Consider the following 20310-nt stretch of genomic DNA (forward strand, 5'->3'; position numbering starts at 1 on the left):
ACCTGTTAACCAGCTTTTAACATTTGGGATAGTGCAGTAATTGCTGTGTAATTAGGCACATTGGCTGGAAGCACCACATCAGAAGGCAGGAGCACCAAGGACCCCAACTTATTGATTAATATAAGCATTAGTTGGCTCATAACAACACAGTAAATGCTTCCCTCAATTAAGGTCTCTTTTCAGAAAACAAAAATGCATCTGTGAGCAGATAATTCATGGAATCTTTCACTGGTGCCTCCAATGAGAAAGAAGCATATCAGATTTGCTTAAGGAATAAATGCATCCACTTGTTCCTGTCCCTTTTATAATGCAGCTGTGCATCACGTGAATACTGCATCATAATTACTGCAGAACAGATGGCAAAGGTTTAGTTTAAAGTGTGTACATTACCACAGCATATGCTGCCAAGTGAATTCTCAGTCCAACAAGGGACTTTTCTCTCCAGCAGTCTGATCCAACAGTTCACACACAGAGCTCCCTATGAGATTTTTTTGTCCGCAGGGAATGAAAGACTGGATTTACAGTTTCAGCAACTATTTTTTTCCAAATTAAATATTTTAGAAGATAATGGGCCAGATGTTCTTTCCAATATCAGAGAACTGCTAGGGTTCAAGCTTAAGTGAAATAAAAATCAAAGTTCTAAGTGGTGAAATGATACACTTATAATTTCAGTGCTTTTCTGCTTCTTGGGTAAATCATGACCGAACTCTTTGGTAAGGTTACTGCAGACTTGGCCACTGTTTGCAGAGCATATTCCAAAAATCAGATTCCTGTAAAAATAAATACATCATCTAAAAGGTACAAAGAAAATATAGCTAGCTGAAAATAAGAATTACCAGTAGTTTGTTTTCTTTGATAACACACAGTAGTTTGGTCCATTGCCCAAATCGTTTTTTTCTAAGAAGGAAGGCACAGATTTTGGCATCCTTCACCAGATCCATAGAGGCTTCCTCAGAAGGCCACTGATGTCTCATTTTCTTCCCCTTTCCATCCTCTTCTTCTTCATCGTAGGATTCGTAAGAGCTGCTCATGGCATCTGAGTCATAATCTTTAATAAAAGTGTAAAAGTGTTAGGGTTAAAACACTTAGCCATGAAGCACACTGAAATTACTGAAAACCTCAAGAAGGTTCATTTTAAGCAAAAGCTTTTGAAAGTCAGCCATGAACAACTTACTGTTTCAGTGCTCAGTAATACCAATGCATTACTTTAATTAAACATAAGATACTTTGCCAAGACCCATACAGACACCTTGTGAATTTTAATGAAACAATAATCTGGGAATACATAGCTAGAATTTTAGGCAGTGTTTCATTAGCTTCAAAATACTATTTGACAGATAGCTTCATTTTCTGTAATTCTTTCACACAGAAACATCTTCATCTTGCTTTAGTACATCACAATGAGAAACAAACACCCCATATGGCAAAGGTCATAAGAATACATTATGGGGCAGGATCTACCCACCATAATATTTTATATATTCCCAAACACAGACATGTAAGTCATACACACTCTTCTTTTCATCTACATGCAAGTACTTCTTTACAAACCAATTACAGGGACTTGGGAAAGTTACAGTTATTTCATTTTCATGACTATGTTCTGCAATTTTCTTCAGCGCTTGTTTGCTTTTACAGGTAAGACACATGGTATGTAAATCTCCTTGTTATTAATGACATTACGAAAATATTCCATGGGAACGTTCACTTAAAATAATGATATCTATCCCAATAGATGCATTCTTGCACTTCTTCTACTTCAAGCACTTTTTTCCATTGTCTTCTCCATCTCAAATACTCCAAACAGCTAAGGTTATATCTTTCAATATACTTTGTTAGCTGATTTTAATTACCACACAACTGGATTTAGTGGACATTTTGCATGAGTAAAGATGTATTACTAATTGCACAATTGAACTTAAAAACAAATTCATTACCAGTGATGGCAGGAATTCTTTTAACACAATTTTTAAGATATGATAAAGTTCAGAGCATAAGAAGATATAACAAAATCTCAGCAAGTGAGATGCTAAGTCACACTAACAGATCTTTAAATGTCTGGATATATATATACACTATACTTAAATTATGGAATTATTAATGAACTTTTAAGGCTGATTTCTTAAATATTTTTATGCATTTACATGGTTAAGTGCAGTAAGAAATCAGCTTCACACTTTTTCTTGTTTTTCCCTAGGTGATTTTTTAGCAGTGCTATTAATATTTGCGCTATTAATATTTTTCTGCCTGAGCATGGCTCTTGTTTAACACCAAAACCCAAGTCAGAAGCTCACTTCTGGGTTACAGGATCACCCTGCAGCATTTCAAGGGAGGAAATGAAGAGTAGAGTGATTCTGCTCCTCTTCTAAGTCCATATGTTCTTTCATTTGCTTTCCAGCACATGAAACTCTTACCTTGAATTTCTTAGGTTAATTAAAATCTGCTAGATAACATCAGTTTGTGCAGTACACAGATGAATAGTATTTTAGTTTTAAGGCGACTCCTATGCATGTTTTAAGAACAGAGAGATAATTTAAAATAATTAAAATGGCTATAAAATAGGGGAAGATATGCTTTAATCTTTGGACCACAGAAAATATAGATTAGTGATAAATCAGCCCTCCACAAGTAATAAATTACTCCAGCCAACAAAAAAGCAGCAAAAAAGATGGTACATAAATGACCCTGTGTAAAGGTCACAGCAGTCATTGCAGTGATTCATCAGGGTGCTCTGAGCACAACTCCACTGAAGAGCACAGGTCTTTGGGGAAGTGTTTGGGTGTGAAAAAGAACATTTGGGTGCTGCAGAAGGACATTCTGGTAGACAGGCAGAGGCAGCCCTCTGCCTACTGCCCTGAACGAGTGGTCACAAAAGTACTGCCATGGGCATCACACATGGCTTGTGGGAGCTGCTGTGACAATGTGCCATCAGAAATGCTGCAAATCACATCTTTCCAACAGTTCCTTTTTTTTTTCTTTTTATTTGTCTAGTTTAGCAAGCAATTCAATGTAATAGAGGCACAGCAGGCAGACGTGCAGGTCAGGACCAGTTCCTGAGACCTCCACATTCACAGTGTGATCAATTTAGAGGGGTTTACTCTGGGCAATATTTAACTCTGTATTCCTGGTCCAGTGCCCCCATTGTCTGTGGTTCAGAGCAGTCTAAAAGGTTAATTGGCTAATTTGGACCCTCTGTGTGCAATACTGCTGAAACCTGTTTATGTGCTCCTCACTTGAGTACTAAGTTTAGTTTTCTCTAAAAGGAGCCTGGTTTGAGCGCACCAACAGTTCTGCAAACCAATCCAGTGCACACCGAAACAGCTCTGCAAACTGTTCCAATGCACACCAAAACAGTTCTGCAGACCAATCCAGTGCATGGCCATCAAGGATTACCAGAACTGGCCCAAACTGTCAAAGTGACTCTTATGACACACCACCACAGCACCAACAGAGATGGAGTATTTGAGACTGGAGAGATCTCAAATACTAAAAAAGCTGAAGGACACTGGAGTTACCAGCTGCTCAGAAACTGCCTAGAAATATCTTACTCACTGGAAGTGATGTACTCAGGAGCCTTCCCAGGACTAAGTGGCACTGCCTCTTCGTAATAGCCTTCAGGAAGGGAGGATGTTGGCAGTGGTGGAGGCCCATTATCTGGTGGCTAAATGAACAAAAAAAAAGAAAAAGTGATTACAGACCAAGAAGTGGTTAAATTAAACATGGGCAGAACGTCTGCTCATGATCAGTGCCAATGCAACCAGCTTCATAAACCCTGCTCTTGTGCATATTCCTTATATTAACTATCTCCAAAGGCAAAGCTTTGGAGAGCTCAATTAGATGCTCTGCAAGGTGGCATCTTTTAGATGAGAAGCAAGTCCAAATCTCAAGTTCCTCATATGATGTTATAATTAAACAATAGTAAGTAAAGGTTGAGACTTGAAGCAGTGAAGCAACTTAATTATGCTTCATAATTATGCTGATACATTTTTAATGCATCATTATTGTCCAGACCTTTACCTCTAGTCACGATAAGGAAACAAAACCTTTTTGCATGTCCTCCAAGTGAGTCCTTTTATAAACACTGTAGAATCCTACTTGTCATTGCTAAGGATGGCAAGATCAATGTAACAGCTACATTAAAAAGAACTTTTCTCTACAACAGCATTAAGTGGTAAAAATGATGAAAAGATATAGTTCTCCATTTAAATCTAATGGGTCTATGTAGGAAAGTGATTTCTATGCATAGAACACTCTACAGTGTTATGGCTAATTTATTAGCATTTTACACCTAAAATAATTCACATTAGAGAAGCAAACAGCAGTTTGGCTGGACACTGTAGAAAAGTTAAACAGCCTGGGCTGGCAGAGACCAAGGACATAAAGTTGAACTATATTTTCATGATAGGTGTTTCTTCAATGGCAAATCAATTCTTAATATACATATTAATGTTTATAATTATATTTCTACATAGAGAAAAGTGATCGACAAACAATGAAAAGTTTGAAAAATCAAGAAATTATAACATGACAAAATAAATATGTCAAACACTAGGTCAAATTCTAAAATGCTTCTTTTAAACATAAACCTGTTTCTAATTTAAAACTGACCAACTGGTGACATGTTGATATAATAAACAAAGTAAATTTAAAAAAGTAAATTTAGTACTCTGTGACTTCTTCCATATGACTTTACTGTTCTATTTCCTTAACAAGTACCAAAACAACTGTGTTTTATGAAACCCATTCATATTTGCCCCAGGTTTTTAGTTTCATATTTATGTGTTACAGAAAATACTGAGGCCTTTTTTCAGCAACGGTGGTTTATTTAATGATTACAAAAAATTAACTTGCAAGCAGAACTGCATTTCTGCAGTAACAGTTTTTCCAATTCTTTTTTAAAATGGAATGACAGAGATGCATTGGTGTTTGTCTGCACTGGACTGATCCAGTGTAAACTAAGGGAATAAAGGGAGACACTGAAGTGAGAACCTGGTCAGATGAAGACATTTTTGGGCTGTACCTCAGGGGCTGACCAGCCTAGCAGAGCTTCTTCCACATCACACAGATGAGGCCACAGGGACTGTGCTCCTCTTTTGCTACAGACCTGAAGTTACCCGGGAGGAGCCTGAGCTTTAATAACATGTGCCATTACCTGCAGTGAAATTACTTCTGTGGGCACTTTCAGGGCTGGATTCATCTTGAGTATTGCAAAGCCAGACATCTCCAAATCTCCTTGCTGATTACACACCTACACCAGTCACCCAGTTCTTGACACCATCACCAAATGAGTCCCACCCTTAGAGTGCTCTGTAGTCAAACTCCTGTTAAGTAGGTTATTCCACCTTGCAGGTGAGTGCTTGTGCATTCCCTTGCCTTTGCACACCACGTAAAATGAAAAAACTCCTTAATAAATAAGAACTGATTCACGACTGAACACAGAAATTCCTGGTCAGACTGAAATTTACACTAATATTACTTCTCTTAGCAAACGGTACAGCCAGCTTCTTATGTCACAATCCATTACAAATTACAGCTGGCAATTACTGTTAACTATAACGTGAGCCAAATGAGATTTCCTCACAGACCATATTTGCTAGAGAAATTATATGTCTAAGAAGCAAAATAAAGAAAAAATATGACTTTTAGTGTAGTGATCTCATAATTTTGCTGAAAAAAAATCAAATTGACAACCTGCACATCACGACAAAATAAATGAGTTTTTCAAGGTTAGCTGCTGCTGTACAACAGCCATAAGGGACATTAAAAATTATTACATGTTCATTGCTGTCAGAAAATTGACAGCAATTATGAATTGCTGTACACATATCACCTCTGTGTAGTCTGAAGTGTAGACACAAGAGGCAGAACTGCCTCCAAAGAGTTGATTTTCCCCCTTCACACAAGTGGGTAGAACCTTGTTCTTGTTAGCTGGGGTCACAGTTTGTTCCTGGGGCAGTATAGATTCATACCACCTTTTTCATTAGACAAATTAATTTCTTGGTCTAGCCTTAAACCATTTTTTCCATCAGGTGCATACAATATATGAAATTCCTATCATTATTGAACCTCATTCACCCAGGAAATATGTGTTCTGAGTCATTCCAATTTTGACTTTACAAAGCACCAAAGTTTCAAACCTGTATTTTATCCCGGGACAAATGAGAAGTTCCCATAAAGATCAGGAGAAAAAAAATAAATCCTTGTTTTTAGATGAAATGTTATTCAGAAAGAAAAAAAAAAAAGGAAATGAAACACAAATGGTGCTTGTCTGATTTCAACCCTGCTGGAGCACCAGTTACTTCATACAGCTGGGGCGGGCTGGGCTGTGCAGCCAAGGTCAACACAGATGGAATCCATTGCTGAATTAACCGGGCCCTCCTCTCTGAAATGCATTTTGCAGTGCTTGCCATAACAAAGTTGAAAACAATTATATTTTTTTTTAAAGGGAGAAGGAGAAATATCCAACATTAAATACTTTCTGATAAAAGTGGGGCTGCTTTAATATTAAAAGAAACCACAATTCATTAAATACAAAATAAAATCTCACTCAAATCTGTACCATAAACAACTACATCTTTTGGCAGCTATGGAGTTCATGAGTTTGACCACCAAGATATGTAAAAACATATATGTGTACATTCTGGTATTAGTTACTAATGTTTATAGTTCTTTAATGTTTTTACTATTGCTAATTGTATTGTTTCATTCTTTCCACTCAGCAATTTTTAGTGGAAGAATTTTGATGAAATTATGAATTAAGTATTTATTCAATAACTTTTCTATAGTTTACCTGAAAATATAAAAAGGCCATAAACCCCACAAAATTATTTACATATTCTGTAAAAAGATTAAATAAAAAAAAAGACCAGAACATGTGTAGCTTGAGTGGTATCAGGAGGAAAGACCTGGCAACCTGCAAGGAAGGCATCAGCATGTCTTTTCTCCTTTTTTATTTGTTTTGTTCTGTTTTAATGACAGGCAACAGAGAAAAAACCTAGAGAATGTTGCCACTCAAGATAAACCACCTCTCCCAGTCACAGGAATAAGAACTGAGAAAAGAAATTGACATTACTTTAATCTCCTTGGAGGAAAAGGGACAAAGATATAATACGTTGTTGTCCAGAATAATAACAGCAATAATGAATCAGTACTGATGAAGATGTTTGTCAGGTCCTGGGTTTGAGACAACTGAGAGCTGCTTTAATTGAAACCAAGAAGCAGATGAGGTGATCATTACACTGCAGAGTTGAGACCTCTGATGAAATCAGAGACTGGATTGAGCATGTGATGCCCAATTCCAGCTTACAGGATTGATTGTTGAGAGAAAGAAACAAAATGGTAAAATTTGTTATCCGACTGCACTCTGAAACAGGCTTGTATGGGCATTTTAATTTAATGGCATATTATGATCTTCCCCTCCACCTGCCCACCTGTATTCCACAGACCACAAATAAACTCTTTCTTCCTTTATCCTAAGAGATATACTACTTTATTTCCCCCCTTCTGTCCAAGGGTACTGAGCAAGACAAACAGTAACTTCAATTTATCAGATGGTCTATCTGATAATCTGGAAACAATATGGAAAGTAGTCTGAAAGACAAAGGAAAATAAATGTCAATGTATAGAGAGGCCTGAGGATATAAAATCACTTTACACCCCAATGAAGACTTACACTCTGTAAAAAATAGAAAGAAATACCTTCCTTTATGCAATGATTTAGGATGTGGAGATTCCAGGGCAAAACAGTGAGTTTAGCAGAGCCTGTCAGTGCAAACACTTGCAGCTGTGTTACTGCATCAAGCAGCAGTCTGGATCCAGCTCATACACAGCCCCTCAGTGCTGAAGGCAGCAACAGGAGAACAGAAAATGGGTCACACACTGGGGATGTCCAAGAAAGCTGTTCAGGAGCCAGCAGGTGAATTAGGACTGTCAAGAACAAACTTTGAGACAGGCATATGTCATTTGCTCTGGAGCAAGCTTAGACCTGACCTCTGCAGAACCCCACTGCATCTTCAGCCTGGATGCAGGGGGAAGAGTATGCACACTTCTGTGATCCCTAACTCCACATGGGCAGAAATGGAGGCCACAAAGCAAGATGAACCAACAAACTGGGTAAATTCACAAAATTCCTGAGCATACAGTTCAATCAGGATTTTTTTTAACACTGTAAAGGTTGGAAACTGGGCATTAGTACTTGCCATGCACTTGCTATGACAGCCCTTAAACAAATTCAAAATTCCACTAAAGAGAATCCACTATGTATTTCCAGCAGTTGAGGAGCGGGATGGACCTTCGATTTATTCAGGACAAAAGTGCTGACTTTGTGGGACATTAAGACCATTTTAAGCTGTGCAATATTAGCCTGAGGGTACACAAGGAAAAGCTGAGAAATATTCTTCATTTGACCTCTGCTTCTTATTCTAAGTTTATTATTTCTGAGCTTGTCAGTTGGAGACCACAAAAGTGGGAGCCAAATAATGTGAAGGAAGTCTAACAACTTATCTTCCCAGCTTCTGAGCACAAAAGGCAGCAAAACCAGACAGCTACAAAGCTCAACTTTTTGGAATGGTGTAACCCTGCCAGTCCCACCAGAAGGGGGTAACAGGGCCACTTGATGGGCTGTTGGTGTAGTCCCACCTGACCATCTCTGACTGCACATGCAGTTATTGCACACACCTCTACAATGTCAGTGCCACCAGGAAAAAACAGAAGGAATTCCCTGAAAAACCAGCAACCAGAGTTTGACATGATGGGATATCCAGCAATATGAATCCCATGAATAGCAGAACTGGTCACCCACCAGCTCCTGCAGTGCTGAACAGATGAGGGCAAGGGGGAAAGAAGTGGAAGTGATCACCAGGCAGAGGATGAGTATAAGCTCAAGTGGAGCTTTTCCTTAGGGGGTGATCCTGAGCAGGGATTTAAGCAGGTTTAAGGTTAAGAACAGCAGGAACACACTTGGCACCCTGTCCTCCAGGGAGTGGAGGAACATCTGACACAGCCTGAGAGCGTGTCTGCTGACTCGGGGGTGAATGCATAATTAAAGGTATCACTGGAGAAGTGCTTAGTATGTACAGTGACTACAAACAGATCACAGCCTCAGAGAGCACAGCCCGATGGTGGGAAAGAGATCTGAACAGGCTTGTTCGTATTAAAGAATGAATCAGGGCATCCTATGGCTCCACAGTCTGATCTGAAGATTGTCTGGAGAGCATTTACACCTGCACCTCACCAGGAGCTGAGTTACTGCTTCACAAGGTGCAACACATCTGCTCAGATATCTGAATAACCCCTTCACCTGAGAAACAGGAAGGCAAAGATGGCCATGAAGAGGACCAAGTGCAAACAGAGCCAGAACACCACAGTACATTGACTGAGTAGAAAACCCAGTCGGTTCTTGCACCTGTGATGGCACAGTCAGTCTGTGTCCAGACATAAATTGTCTCAGTTCTTCCTGCTCTATGTAATTACGTACATATTATTTGAGATAGTAAATAAAACCAAAAAGACTGGGGCATGGAATGCACCACTGAAAGGACAGGTAGCTGGAAAGAGTTACACCCAAACTCTGTGGAAGACTGGAGTGAAAATAGACTCCTGACTCAATGGAAGGAACAGAAGATCTAACAAAATAATTACAAGTGAAAGCAAATGAGCCAGAAACAAAGACAAGGTATTTCTGTATCATTCATAATTTATAATAAAAGATTATTACACAGCCAGTTGGAAGCATCACTCAGACAAAACAAGAGACTTGACTCATGTCAAGCAAAGGGTCTGTGTATACCAAGAAATGAAATGGCTTTAATTAATACTAGGGAACACTTTCATACATATTACATGAGAAAGATTAATCTGAATTTTAAGCAGCATGGGGCTCTCAGTCAGAGTTGTTTATTCTGACTGTGTTCAAAGAAGTGTCTGTACTCCCCAGAAAAGACAGAATCACCTTTCTCTTCCAGAAGTTAATAAACTTATCCAAGTGTGTGACATGACAGTGAGGACAAGACAGTACAGCGATAAAAGTGTAGGCAATGCCATTTCCTCTGGAACTATATTGTCTAAGAGCCTGAGCACTGCATCAAATTAAAACAAGAGGAGACTTGGTCCTTACTGGCCTAATTCCTTCCCCATGTATTTGTGCACAGAACATAAATGACCATGATCAGGAAAGCAAAAAAATGTGGTCCCTAACTATCAACACAGGCATGGGGTTTTATGGACAGGTATAGCATAGAAACAAGAAATTAAAAACCTGAGGTTGGAAGTGTGAGCATTCTACAGTAAATGGTAAGACAATATCCTATGAAATCTGTGGCATTAGTAATTTAATAATTTTCTTGTAAATAGGTCAAAGATTATCAGTATCCAGGTAAAAAAAGACAAAAGGTCAAATAGCTTCACAATGATCATAAAAATAATTTGGTATAGGAGTTCAATTCTACTCTAACTCATCCAGTTCAAATGTAAATTCCAACTAAAGGCAGCTGAGAACAGCTCATTTTGGCAGCTTAGACATGAGGAAAGTTTTGAAATATGGTGATGTGTATCGCTATAAAGGTATACTATAAATTAACTGAGAAGGTAATTGCTTTAACTAAAACTTTTCTGTGGTACCAGAAATGTGAAATAAATCATCAACAAGAATTCACCAGTCTCAACCACGGAAAACGGAATGGGCAACTAGAGTGTCCTGCAAGACATTGCTAACGCAAAAAAGAGGTGGTATACATTTCTTCATCCTTATTCCTTATGCAATGGCATGTTATATTCCACAATCCCAGTGTGCCCAGGTGGCAAGAAGGCCAATGGCACCTGGCCTGGATCAGAACAGTGTGGCCAGCGGGACCAGGGCAGGGATTATCACCCTGTACTTGGCACTGGTGAGGCCACATCTCAAAGCCTTTTGGGCCCCTCACAACAAAGACACTGAGGTGCTGGAGTGAGTCCAGAGAAGGGCAACAGAGCTGGGAAAGGGTCTGGAACACAAATCCTACAGGCTTAGGGAGCCAGGGGTGTTTAGCCTGGAGAAAAGGAGGCTCAGGAGAGACCCTATCCCTCACCTGAAAGGAGGCTGCAGCCAGGTGGGGTCAGTCTCTTCTCCCAGGTACAAAGGACAAATATCACAGTCTCCAGACATGCCAGGGAAGGTTCAGGTATTAGGAGAAATTTATCCACCAGAAGGGTGGTCCAGCACTGAGCAGGCTGCCCAGGGAAGCAGTGAAGTCACCACCACCAGCAGAGATATTTAAAGTCATGTAGATGTGGCACGTGGGGGACACAGTTTAGTAGGAACTTTAGGCAAACAGCTGGACTCAATGATCTTAAGGGTCTTTCCCAACCTAATGAACATTCTATGTTCATTCTATGTTCAGACTGCTGTTCTGGTCACCTATGATCAAAGTATGATCCTTATAGCAGGCACTTGGGAGAAAAACTGGTATCATTCACTAGCACTAAACCACAGCTCAGAATGAAACTGATGGAGCCTTCTTATACACAGTGGAATGAAATGAAACCTGAGGGGAATATGATTGGGATTACAAAGGATATCTGAAGCACAAATACCGTGGTGAGGGGAAAAGACCTACTTAAACACACAAAGACTGGCAACGAACACTAGGATGGTAGAACAACTTTAAAATTGAAATTGTGGGTTAAAGAAACCTAAATGCTAGTGAATAGATTTTAGTTGGCTTCTGAAAGGGTTAATGTTTTATCATTGTCTGCAGTAAGAATAACTGCACTGATAATTTAAAAAGGCCTCTTTACTTGTTTCTTCATTATGGGAAAACTTGCTCAGACCTGTTCAAGCTGAAGATATAGCCAGCTCTGAATGAAACAAATGAATATTTGTTAAATTTATTTTTGTGGCTTTCAACTCTTCTTTTGACTCTGGTCCAGGAAGGAAGAACCTGAAAATTAATACTGTCTTAAGATCATCTTTAAAGAGAAACAGAGAATAAAGAAAACAGAGAAAAGCAACTCTTTTTCAGTGTTAGAAGAAAAAGGTAGATGAAACAGAGATTCCCAAATACCCACCTGACACATGGACCCTTTGCTTCTGTTATGGCACTTTTCTCAAGGCATACTTTAGAAAAAGCTCAAAAACTGGCATTTTTTTTTTGTTTGCTGTGCAAAGAATGATTAATATAAATAGTGATATATCACCTCAAGAATCCTTTCAATTTCCAGGTGATTTTTCTTCTTCTCCAAGGACACTGTCTCATTTCAGCATTTTCTAATAAACATCTAAGAGTTTACCTGACAGGCAGCCAGATAAAGGGAGGCTGTCAAATGATTTCTCCACAACAGGAAACCCATTTATATGAAGCACTCCTACAGAGTGAATGTGTATTGTGCAGGAGTGGGTTGAAGGAAGATGACCTGTTCTTTTGATTCATATCTGCGGGGTTCTGGAATTTTGCTGAACATTTCTTGCGGTTAAATAATTATTAAATTGTCAATATTCCAAGAAAAACAGAATATACACTCAATTTCACTGTGAAAATCATGCAAAACAGCTAAGTGTGCTGTTTGTGTTTGATTTTGTTGGCCAGCACAGTGCAATGAAATCACCAACTGTCAGATGTAATATGACAACCAAATGCTTGGAGGCTACAAGTATTCTGTCACTGTCACGCTGTGGGTAATTTATGCCAGTAATCCTCAGGCACATCAGAGCAGCGGGACACACTGGATTTTATCCCACTGCCTCCGTGGGAAATGTACTGCAAGGCAACTTGGTGATGGGGCAGTGATGGGATCCCAGGTGTTAAACACCAGGCAGCACATTGAAGCATGCACAGAGCTTGGCTCTGTTATTCCTCCAAACCCACCTGCTCTGTGCCTATGAAGAGCAGAGGAACACCACAAAAGCAGCTGCTGATGTAGAGATGGGTGAGGCAGGCTGAAGACAAGCCTTGGCAGTGAGAAAGTTCAGGAAGGAAGAACAGATCTGAGTCCATTTCAAGCACAGTGACCTTCTGCTCTGCAGCTGACCCAAACTAAGCCTCAGAGCTGGCACTGAATCCCTGCTGGCAAGCTCAGAGCAATGCACCCAGACAAGGGGTGCCTCAGCTCTGCAGAGGGACCCAGAGCTGCCCTTAAGCCTCACATCCTTTACCTGCAGCCTTTACTTTGCCAGCTACCCAAAGGAGCTGCACACAAGACTAAAGCAAGAGAGGATTTGGGCTTTCCATGTCTGACAGAAAGTCTGCTAGACCAGATGCAGCCAAGGAAAAGAGAATTACTAAGAGACCATGTGCCCAAATTTGCCCCTCAACTTTGTCCCTTCAAAGCCCACTGAGTCCTGGAAAACTCTCCAGGCTCTAATGTGTTTTAATAACTCCATTTAAACTATTAACAGTATGTCTCAATAAAATGAATTTTATACTCTTTGTTCATGGGCTGATGAATAACAAAACTGATAAAAGATTCGGCCTGAGCAAATATGCAGGTCTATTTACAGATTTACAAAGGAAACCTCGCACAGCACCTGCCCACACATAATTCTGGCTCCTGGCACTACTTTAAGGAGCATTGAATTCCTTCCCACCCACACATCTTTACAGAAGTAGAAACTTAAACACCAATTCAGACTAAACATTTTTGAATGCAGAAATCCTTGAGTGACATAAAGAGAAACAGTGGTGTAAATGAACCTTTAATTTTCATCACATTCAATAACTGATGGGCTAAACCCAGAGATTTTTAAACAGGGTATAGTTTATTTGAACTTATTGATTCCCACCTCCAGTAAATTCCTATGCTCCAGCAGCACAATGTGTTTTCATTGGAGGCTGAGACCATCACTAGATGTTACTTAGTAAGTGGAAAAAACTTTCTGTCCCGAATATCTGTCACAAAGAGGTGCCACAGAGAATGACTTCCAACTTGCCATGTGAAGAAGGGCAACCAGCAGATGATATTCCAGCCTCTGATGGGCCCAGGGAATTTTTTCCACTCAGCTATGAAAACTCAGTCTGTTGAAAAGTAGCTAGGAAAAGTAGCTCAGTATTTATATCACTGCAATTAAGTACAGTTTTCACAGAGACTGGCATCAGGAGTCCATTGACTCAGGGTGCATTGAAAATCACCATGCAAGAGCAGTAATGGATGAGAGAATTAGATCTTGGCCACTGTCACTAATGTCCTGTGCATGAAAAGAAAGATGACAGTCTCTGAACATATCAATAATAACAAGGGTTTAATAAAGAGACACCTAACAGTGAAAGGTTTTCAAGAAATGATCAATTATATAATGATCAATTCTGTTATATCAATGTGACTTCAGGAGAAGAATTCAAAGTCAGACTGGGCTCTGAGCTTACCATAGTATTCAAAGGACAAGAAGCTGATGGTTTTGTCTTTCCCTTCTGATTCCTCCTGGTCTTTTGCAGAAAGGCAGCAGTCTGTGATCTTTTTCACAAATTACAATGTGCTACCGTATTAAAATATCACCATTTGTAACATGTATTTGGGTATTGCAAGACAATGAGAGGCTTGGGACACCTCCTGGCTCATCTCACAGTGGCACTGAGAGGGAGATGAAATCCACCACTGCTTGACAGCAGCAACAGAACTGCAGAAACACTGGCAAAAATCAGCTTCTAACACTATGGAAAAACTTGAATTCACTGAGGTGAAAATATCCACAGTGTTACAGGCAGATCACAAGGGAGGACCAGGTTCAAACTCCACTTTGCCAGCCTCAGCATGGGAAGACCACACTGCAGACCAGGCAGCTCTAACTGGGTCAACTTCCATAGTAATTCCCACAGTATCTCCGAGAAATATTTTTGTTATTAAAAATCCAAAATTAACTACTGCAAAAACCAGTGCTGACCTCCTGGACCCAATTCATACTTCACACCATTTAACTCGCTGCAGCTGTACCAACTTTAGGGGAATTTACACATTAGTGTATGAGAAAGGAAAAGGAGATGGGTTGTTCTAAGAAAAACAACTTGAATCTTCAGAGCCAAACTGAACCCACACAAATATAAAAGAATGAGGATCTTGGTTGGTTTCAGTTTATGAAACCTGAAGTACCTGAAGTCTACATTTCAAAGGCATGTTCATTTTGCATAATTTTCCTACCTCTTCTGAACCCTTTCCCTTGTAATTTATGCACAGTATGTATTTTGAATTAAATAAAAATAATCAGTTTCTGGCACTGTTAACTGTGAAATGGATTCTCTAAGTTTCACTGAATATTAATAACGCTTCTTTTGCATCCATTAAATAGATGCATAATTAATCTACTGTCACAAACCTAAAGCTGGCATTACTTAGGAAGAAAGTAAGATTAAGGTATTATATACAATAGATGTTTGTTATGGGCTTGTTTTTGTTTTTTTGGGTTTTTTTTCTGCAGTCCATGGCATTTTACAAAAGGCTGCCCAGGAGTTCCATTTCATACATTAGTTCTTATGTTCATAAGATGCTACTGGCTTATATATCCCTCAGGCCCAGGCATAAATGTGATAACAAAATACCACGCTAAAATAAGGCAGAACATCAGCCATCCAGTTGCTCTGGCCCTGTAAGCTGCATCTGTGCTTCAATGAACCTGAGTCTCCATGGATGGTCCTTATCATTGTGCACACAATTTTCCACCGAAGAATGAAGAGATGGATACTATCAGTATCAGTTCAACCTTTCACAACCTTTCACCTTCCACAATATGGTTACACTTCTCCAAAAAAATGTTGAAAATGTTTTCTTCATCATGTCTACTGTAAAGTCACTATGAGAGAAGCACTGAAACTTGTTTACAGTTTTGTTTTTTTCTATAACAAGACAGCTGCTCCCAACTGGAGGACTGAATTACAGATTACAATCAGTATCTTTGCTATAAACACCTCTAAGAATCAGTGCATCTGCTTGATCTGAAGGGAATTTCCTACCCAGAGAATGGGTAGAAAAGGCACTAAAGACTCTATTAAAAAAAAAAAGGAAGTATTCTTCCTTCATTTTAAAACTCTGCACCTTAATTTTTCAGCTGCTGAAAGGAGTCTTCTTGTTAGGCTTGCTCCAGGAAATGTTACCAATAAAAGTGTAAGAAACTGTCTGGGACCTGTGAGCTTGGCTAGGCTAACCTACAACATAGGACAGGTCAACCCTTGAAATTAAGGCTATGTTGCTCAGAGTTCTGTCTGAATTCTGAAAATCTCCAAGGATTGTCATTCCACAGCCTTTGCAGGTGACCTATTCCCAGGCTTATCTCACCATAGGGAACTTTTTGATGTCTCTTCTACAGGCTGAACCAAATTCCCTCAACCAAAGCAGAGGTGAGAGGAATAATTATTTCCCTAGACCTGCAGGCTCTTCTCCCTTGTAACCATTTCTTTTAGGATTTACCATAAATACATTCTCTCTTGTATATATTTATATAATTAAATATAACACTCACCAGCCACTGCTGAGGTATTTCTGGCAGAGGCATTTGAGGAGGTGCTGGCAAACTGTTGGCAACTTCTTGCTTCTGGACATGTTCTTTTATTTCTAAACCTGTGGAAGAGCAACAGACATCACTTAATACCTTGGTGGATGCAAATGGGGTATTTTTTGCACATGTGGATCCCATGTCTGACTGTCACACACTGAAACCTGGCATGCAGTTCTGATCACAGCCCACCTCCCAAGTGCAGTTACTGAGGCAGGACTGGAAGAATGCTGGGAATTCAGGAATTTAATCAAGCAGAACAAACACATACTTGCTCTATATGATAATGACATATATGCTGTTTGGATCAACAAATACCAGACACTGAAAAAAATTACAGGAAATCATTCTGAACTGCCCATCCATCTCAAAGTCAAAGACTTAAACATCAAACACGCTGCCAGGTGCCTGCCAGATAAAAATATTTATTGGGGGAATAAGCCACATTTGAAAACATCCCAGTGGCACCACACAGTGAATGAAACATAGCCTGTGGGCAGTACATGACCAGCTGCCTTTTTCAATAGAGATGATCAACAGTGGCTCCCGTGGCACGTTTTGGATGGACAAGGCCATCATGCAGAAACAAGCCCCAAACCATCTTTCATGCCAAAAGAATGGAGATAGGGGAGAAGAAGAGCCCCCACGTGCCCGCTTTTCTTGGAAGTGATGGTGACAGCTCTTTGTCCAAGCCCACAGTGCCCATGCTCCCTGGGACCTGCTGCCACCACCACCTCTGATGATGGTGCTGTGGTGTGAGTCTAAGTCCTGGGGAGCAGGATGCTGTGACACCCCAGCCTGGAGCACTGCTGAGGGACACTGCCCTAAGCAATTCACCATTAACAGAAATGCACACTGGGTATATTTTCCCACCATTTCCTTCTTACTAATTTTTAATTTTAATAACCTTGTATTTTTGCAGGTGAATTTGATAAGGGAAAAGAATGAATGCAAAAGCTGCTTTGAGGGTCCTTTGTGTCATTGCTGCATCTCCCTCACAGTAGAAAAGAGGAAGGACCAACTCACTCTGTGTTTTTGGCACAGTAATTTAAATCGCAGCTGAATTCCCTTCACAGAAACAGAATATTGTTTATTCTTCTAAATATCAAAAGAAGATTAGGGTGCATCTCCTCAATGTTCTGGCAAAAATTCAGTCCTTGGATTGTACCCTGCATAACCCTAGACGGAATTCAGTTCCTAGTGTTTAGTTGCATTTTTAAAATATATATTTACATAGTCAAACGGATGCCTTTTGGTCAAGATCATGTAATTCTCAAAAATGTAATCAATGATGAAACGTTTCTTGTCATAATATCCCAGTCCCACTGGCTGTGAAGTCATGGGTTGAAAAACAACACTGATATATTAAACTGTCTCTAAAGACTAGAGATTCTTCTTTCTTCCTACAAATCAAGAGAGTGATTAGTCTTGGGAAACATTCCTTTTTTCCAGTGTAACTTTCACTCATTGCTCTTTACATGGATGAGTGATCAGTCCATAATACTATGACTGCTATATATATCCAAGTCTCCCATACCTTCCATAACAACCAGAAGTCATATATGAAGGGATTTTTACTGAAAAAACCCAAACTATTCCAAGTAAATACTATTGACTATATAAAACTATTTTCACCAGTTTTCTATATGTATGTTAACAAGAACCTGCTCTAACATTTAATTTCTTCTACCAACTTATACTGCAAATGGAGTACAAAAGGTATAGGGCATCAGGTCCTGTGAAAGAAAACAGGCAGTGTTGACAGTCATACAAAATTATTAAATCCAGCAACAGTTCTTACTCCAAAATAAACTCTTAGTGTCTTTGTTTTTTTAGAAGAAAGTCTGAGTTTTAGAATGAAATGCCAAGTGTTTTCTTCAGACCTACACTCCACTGGGCATGCCAAGGCTCAGGAAGAAAAATGAGGTTTATAGTTTTGCCAGCTATTCAGAGTAACCACTAGTTTGGATGCAGGGCAGGTTGAGGCCAAGCAGCTACAACTTGAAGAACACATCTGCCTGGCCCAGTTCTTCTGCTTGATAGATATTAGATGAAGAAAACAGTGTGCATTTAGGGGAGATGGAACAAAACACGGCAAACGATTTCTAAAGAATTCCCCAAGTAAGAACTCGCTCAGTTTGAGGTGTTTTACTGAAGCCCAACCCACCCATCACTGTAAGTTCCACACCTTTACAAAGAAAAACATAATTGTTCATTTCTGGATGTTCTAACAAAGCCAGCCAGTTCCCAGTTCCCCAGATCCATCATCACTATTCCCCACTGATCTTACATGGTTTCCTCCAGCAATCAAAAAATCCTGTTGGATTCACCCTGCTGATTTTTCCAAATGCAACTAAAGAACTTGAACTCGGCACAGTCCTCAAGCCTCTTAAACCGTGCCAGCAACCCAAGGGCTCTCGTGGAGTTGTGTGGGTGGAGTAAAACAACAATTTGAAAAACAGACTCCAAATGATAGTTCATCTTAGTTACAGAGTACTGTGGGTTTATGCATCTTTTTATTGCTTTTAATTTTAATGAAGAGATGAATAGTTTCAAAGGGATGGGAGTACTGAATGTTATGACTGATAAAAAAAGCAGCAGGGTCGGCTCCAGTAAAGTACATGACTCCCTGGGTAGTTTCACACACACTCAGGGCCAGGATGTGATGGCAGAACTCCCAAGGAGGCAATTCCTCTCCTTCCCTGCCTTGTTCCTGTCCCTGCACCAACCTCTCCTTTGAGCCAGCATAAGCATGTGTGTGGCCTTATGTTGAACCAGACCAGGGAAGTGACACTGCTTAGGACTAAACCAGCAAAAAAAAGCAAATAATGTCTGTGCCAGCAGAAAGGAAGAGGCAATACATGAGCCTGGGGAGAGAAACTGGATGCTTCTTTAGAGGCCATGCTGGCTTAAATTCCACTCAATTACATAAACTAAAGTTTATAGATATATAAAGCATAGTCCTATGATCTCTTATTTAAGTCAGCTATGGGGTTTCCTTAACTCTAGTTTGAACTAGAGCATCGCTTTCAGCAAAATATTCCATCTTGATAATATGCCAGCAATGGCATGCAGATCTTGCTAAGTTCTTCCATTAATTCATAGCTTCAGTGCTCAAAATGTGCTTTATTTCCACTTTGAAACAAGCACTCAGCCATTGCATTTACTCTTGTGTAAGTCTTGGAGCTTGTTCTCAGTCACTCCTTTTCTACATAAAGATTAATTATGACACCCCATTTTGGTTAATTTGAAGGCATATTTCTGGATCCTTTAATCACTTTTACAGCTTTTCTTTGAAATGTCTACATTTGATCTCCTTGAACGAAGGCACTAGAGGTGAGTAAAATGTTCCAGTAACAACTGCACTGAGCAAAGCCCTACCACTTAATACATGGATCTCACAGGGACCTTGGTGATGGATGGATCCTGGAATTAGATGAGATGGATCTTGTTACAGAGCCTGAAATCGGCTTTAAAACCTAAATGGTAGGTGCTGAATAGTGGAAAGCTATGGTTCTGGGTCTTCTTATCTCTGCCTGAGCTAACTCCCACATCATACCTAGGAACTGATAGAGGACACAAGTCTGCTCAGGCCAAACCAGTGCAATCATCACTCCACAATTTAACAGCATAAATAACTGAGCTCTAGAACATACTCAGCACTGTGAAATGGAGGGTTTTTGTCCTGGAACACCATCCACACTTGCAAAAGAAAGAATGTGAGAATCTTTCCCCCCATGTTTTCAAAGCTAGCAACAGAATGACACCTGACTTTAGAAAAAGTCCAATGTTTTTCTTAACAAATCTAGTTGTAAAGATTGCAAGAAGAACATGCAGTGTCAGTTCAGCATTGCTGAGAT

The 20310-nt window shown here is 39.7% G+C and overlaps 1 protein-coding gene across 5 annotated transcripts in view; it reads right to left on the bottom strand.

Annotated features, from left to right (window-relative positions):
- AFAP1 (actin filament associated protein 1) overlaps window positions 1–20310 on the bottom strand; it is a 109483-nt gene that overhangs the window by 39447 nt on the left and 49726 nt on the right. For all 5 annotated transcript variants that reach the window (XM_064418759.1, XM_064418761.1, XM_064418760.1 and 2 more), the window contains 3 exons: window positions 16418–16515; window positions 3553–3661; window positions 837–1048 (listed from right to left, as the gene is read on the bottom strand). In XM_064418759.1, the coding sequence (XP_064274829.1) occupies window positions 837–1048; window positions 3553–3661; window positions 16418–16515 (419 nt within the window). The remainder of the gene's footprint in view (window positions 1–836; window positions 1049–3552; window positions 3662–16417; window positions 16516–20310) is intronic.

Source organism: Passer domesticus, chromosome 4, assembly GCF_036417665.1.
Source record: "Passer domesticus isolate bPasDom1 chromosome 4, bPasDom1.hap1, whole genome shotgun sequence".
NCBI classification, from domain to species: Eukaryota; Metazoa; Chordata; class Aves; order Passeriformes; family Passeridae; genus Passer; species Passer domesticus.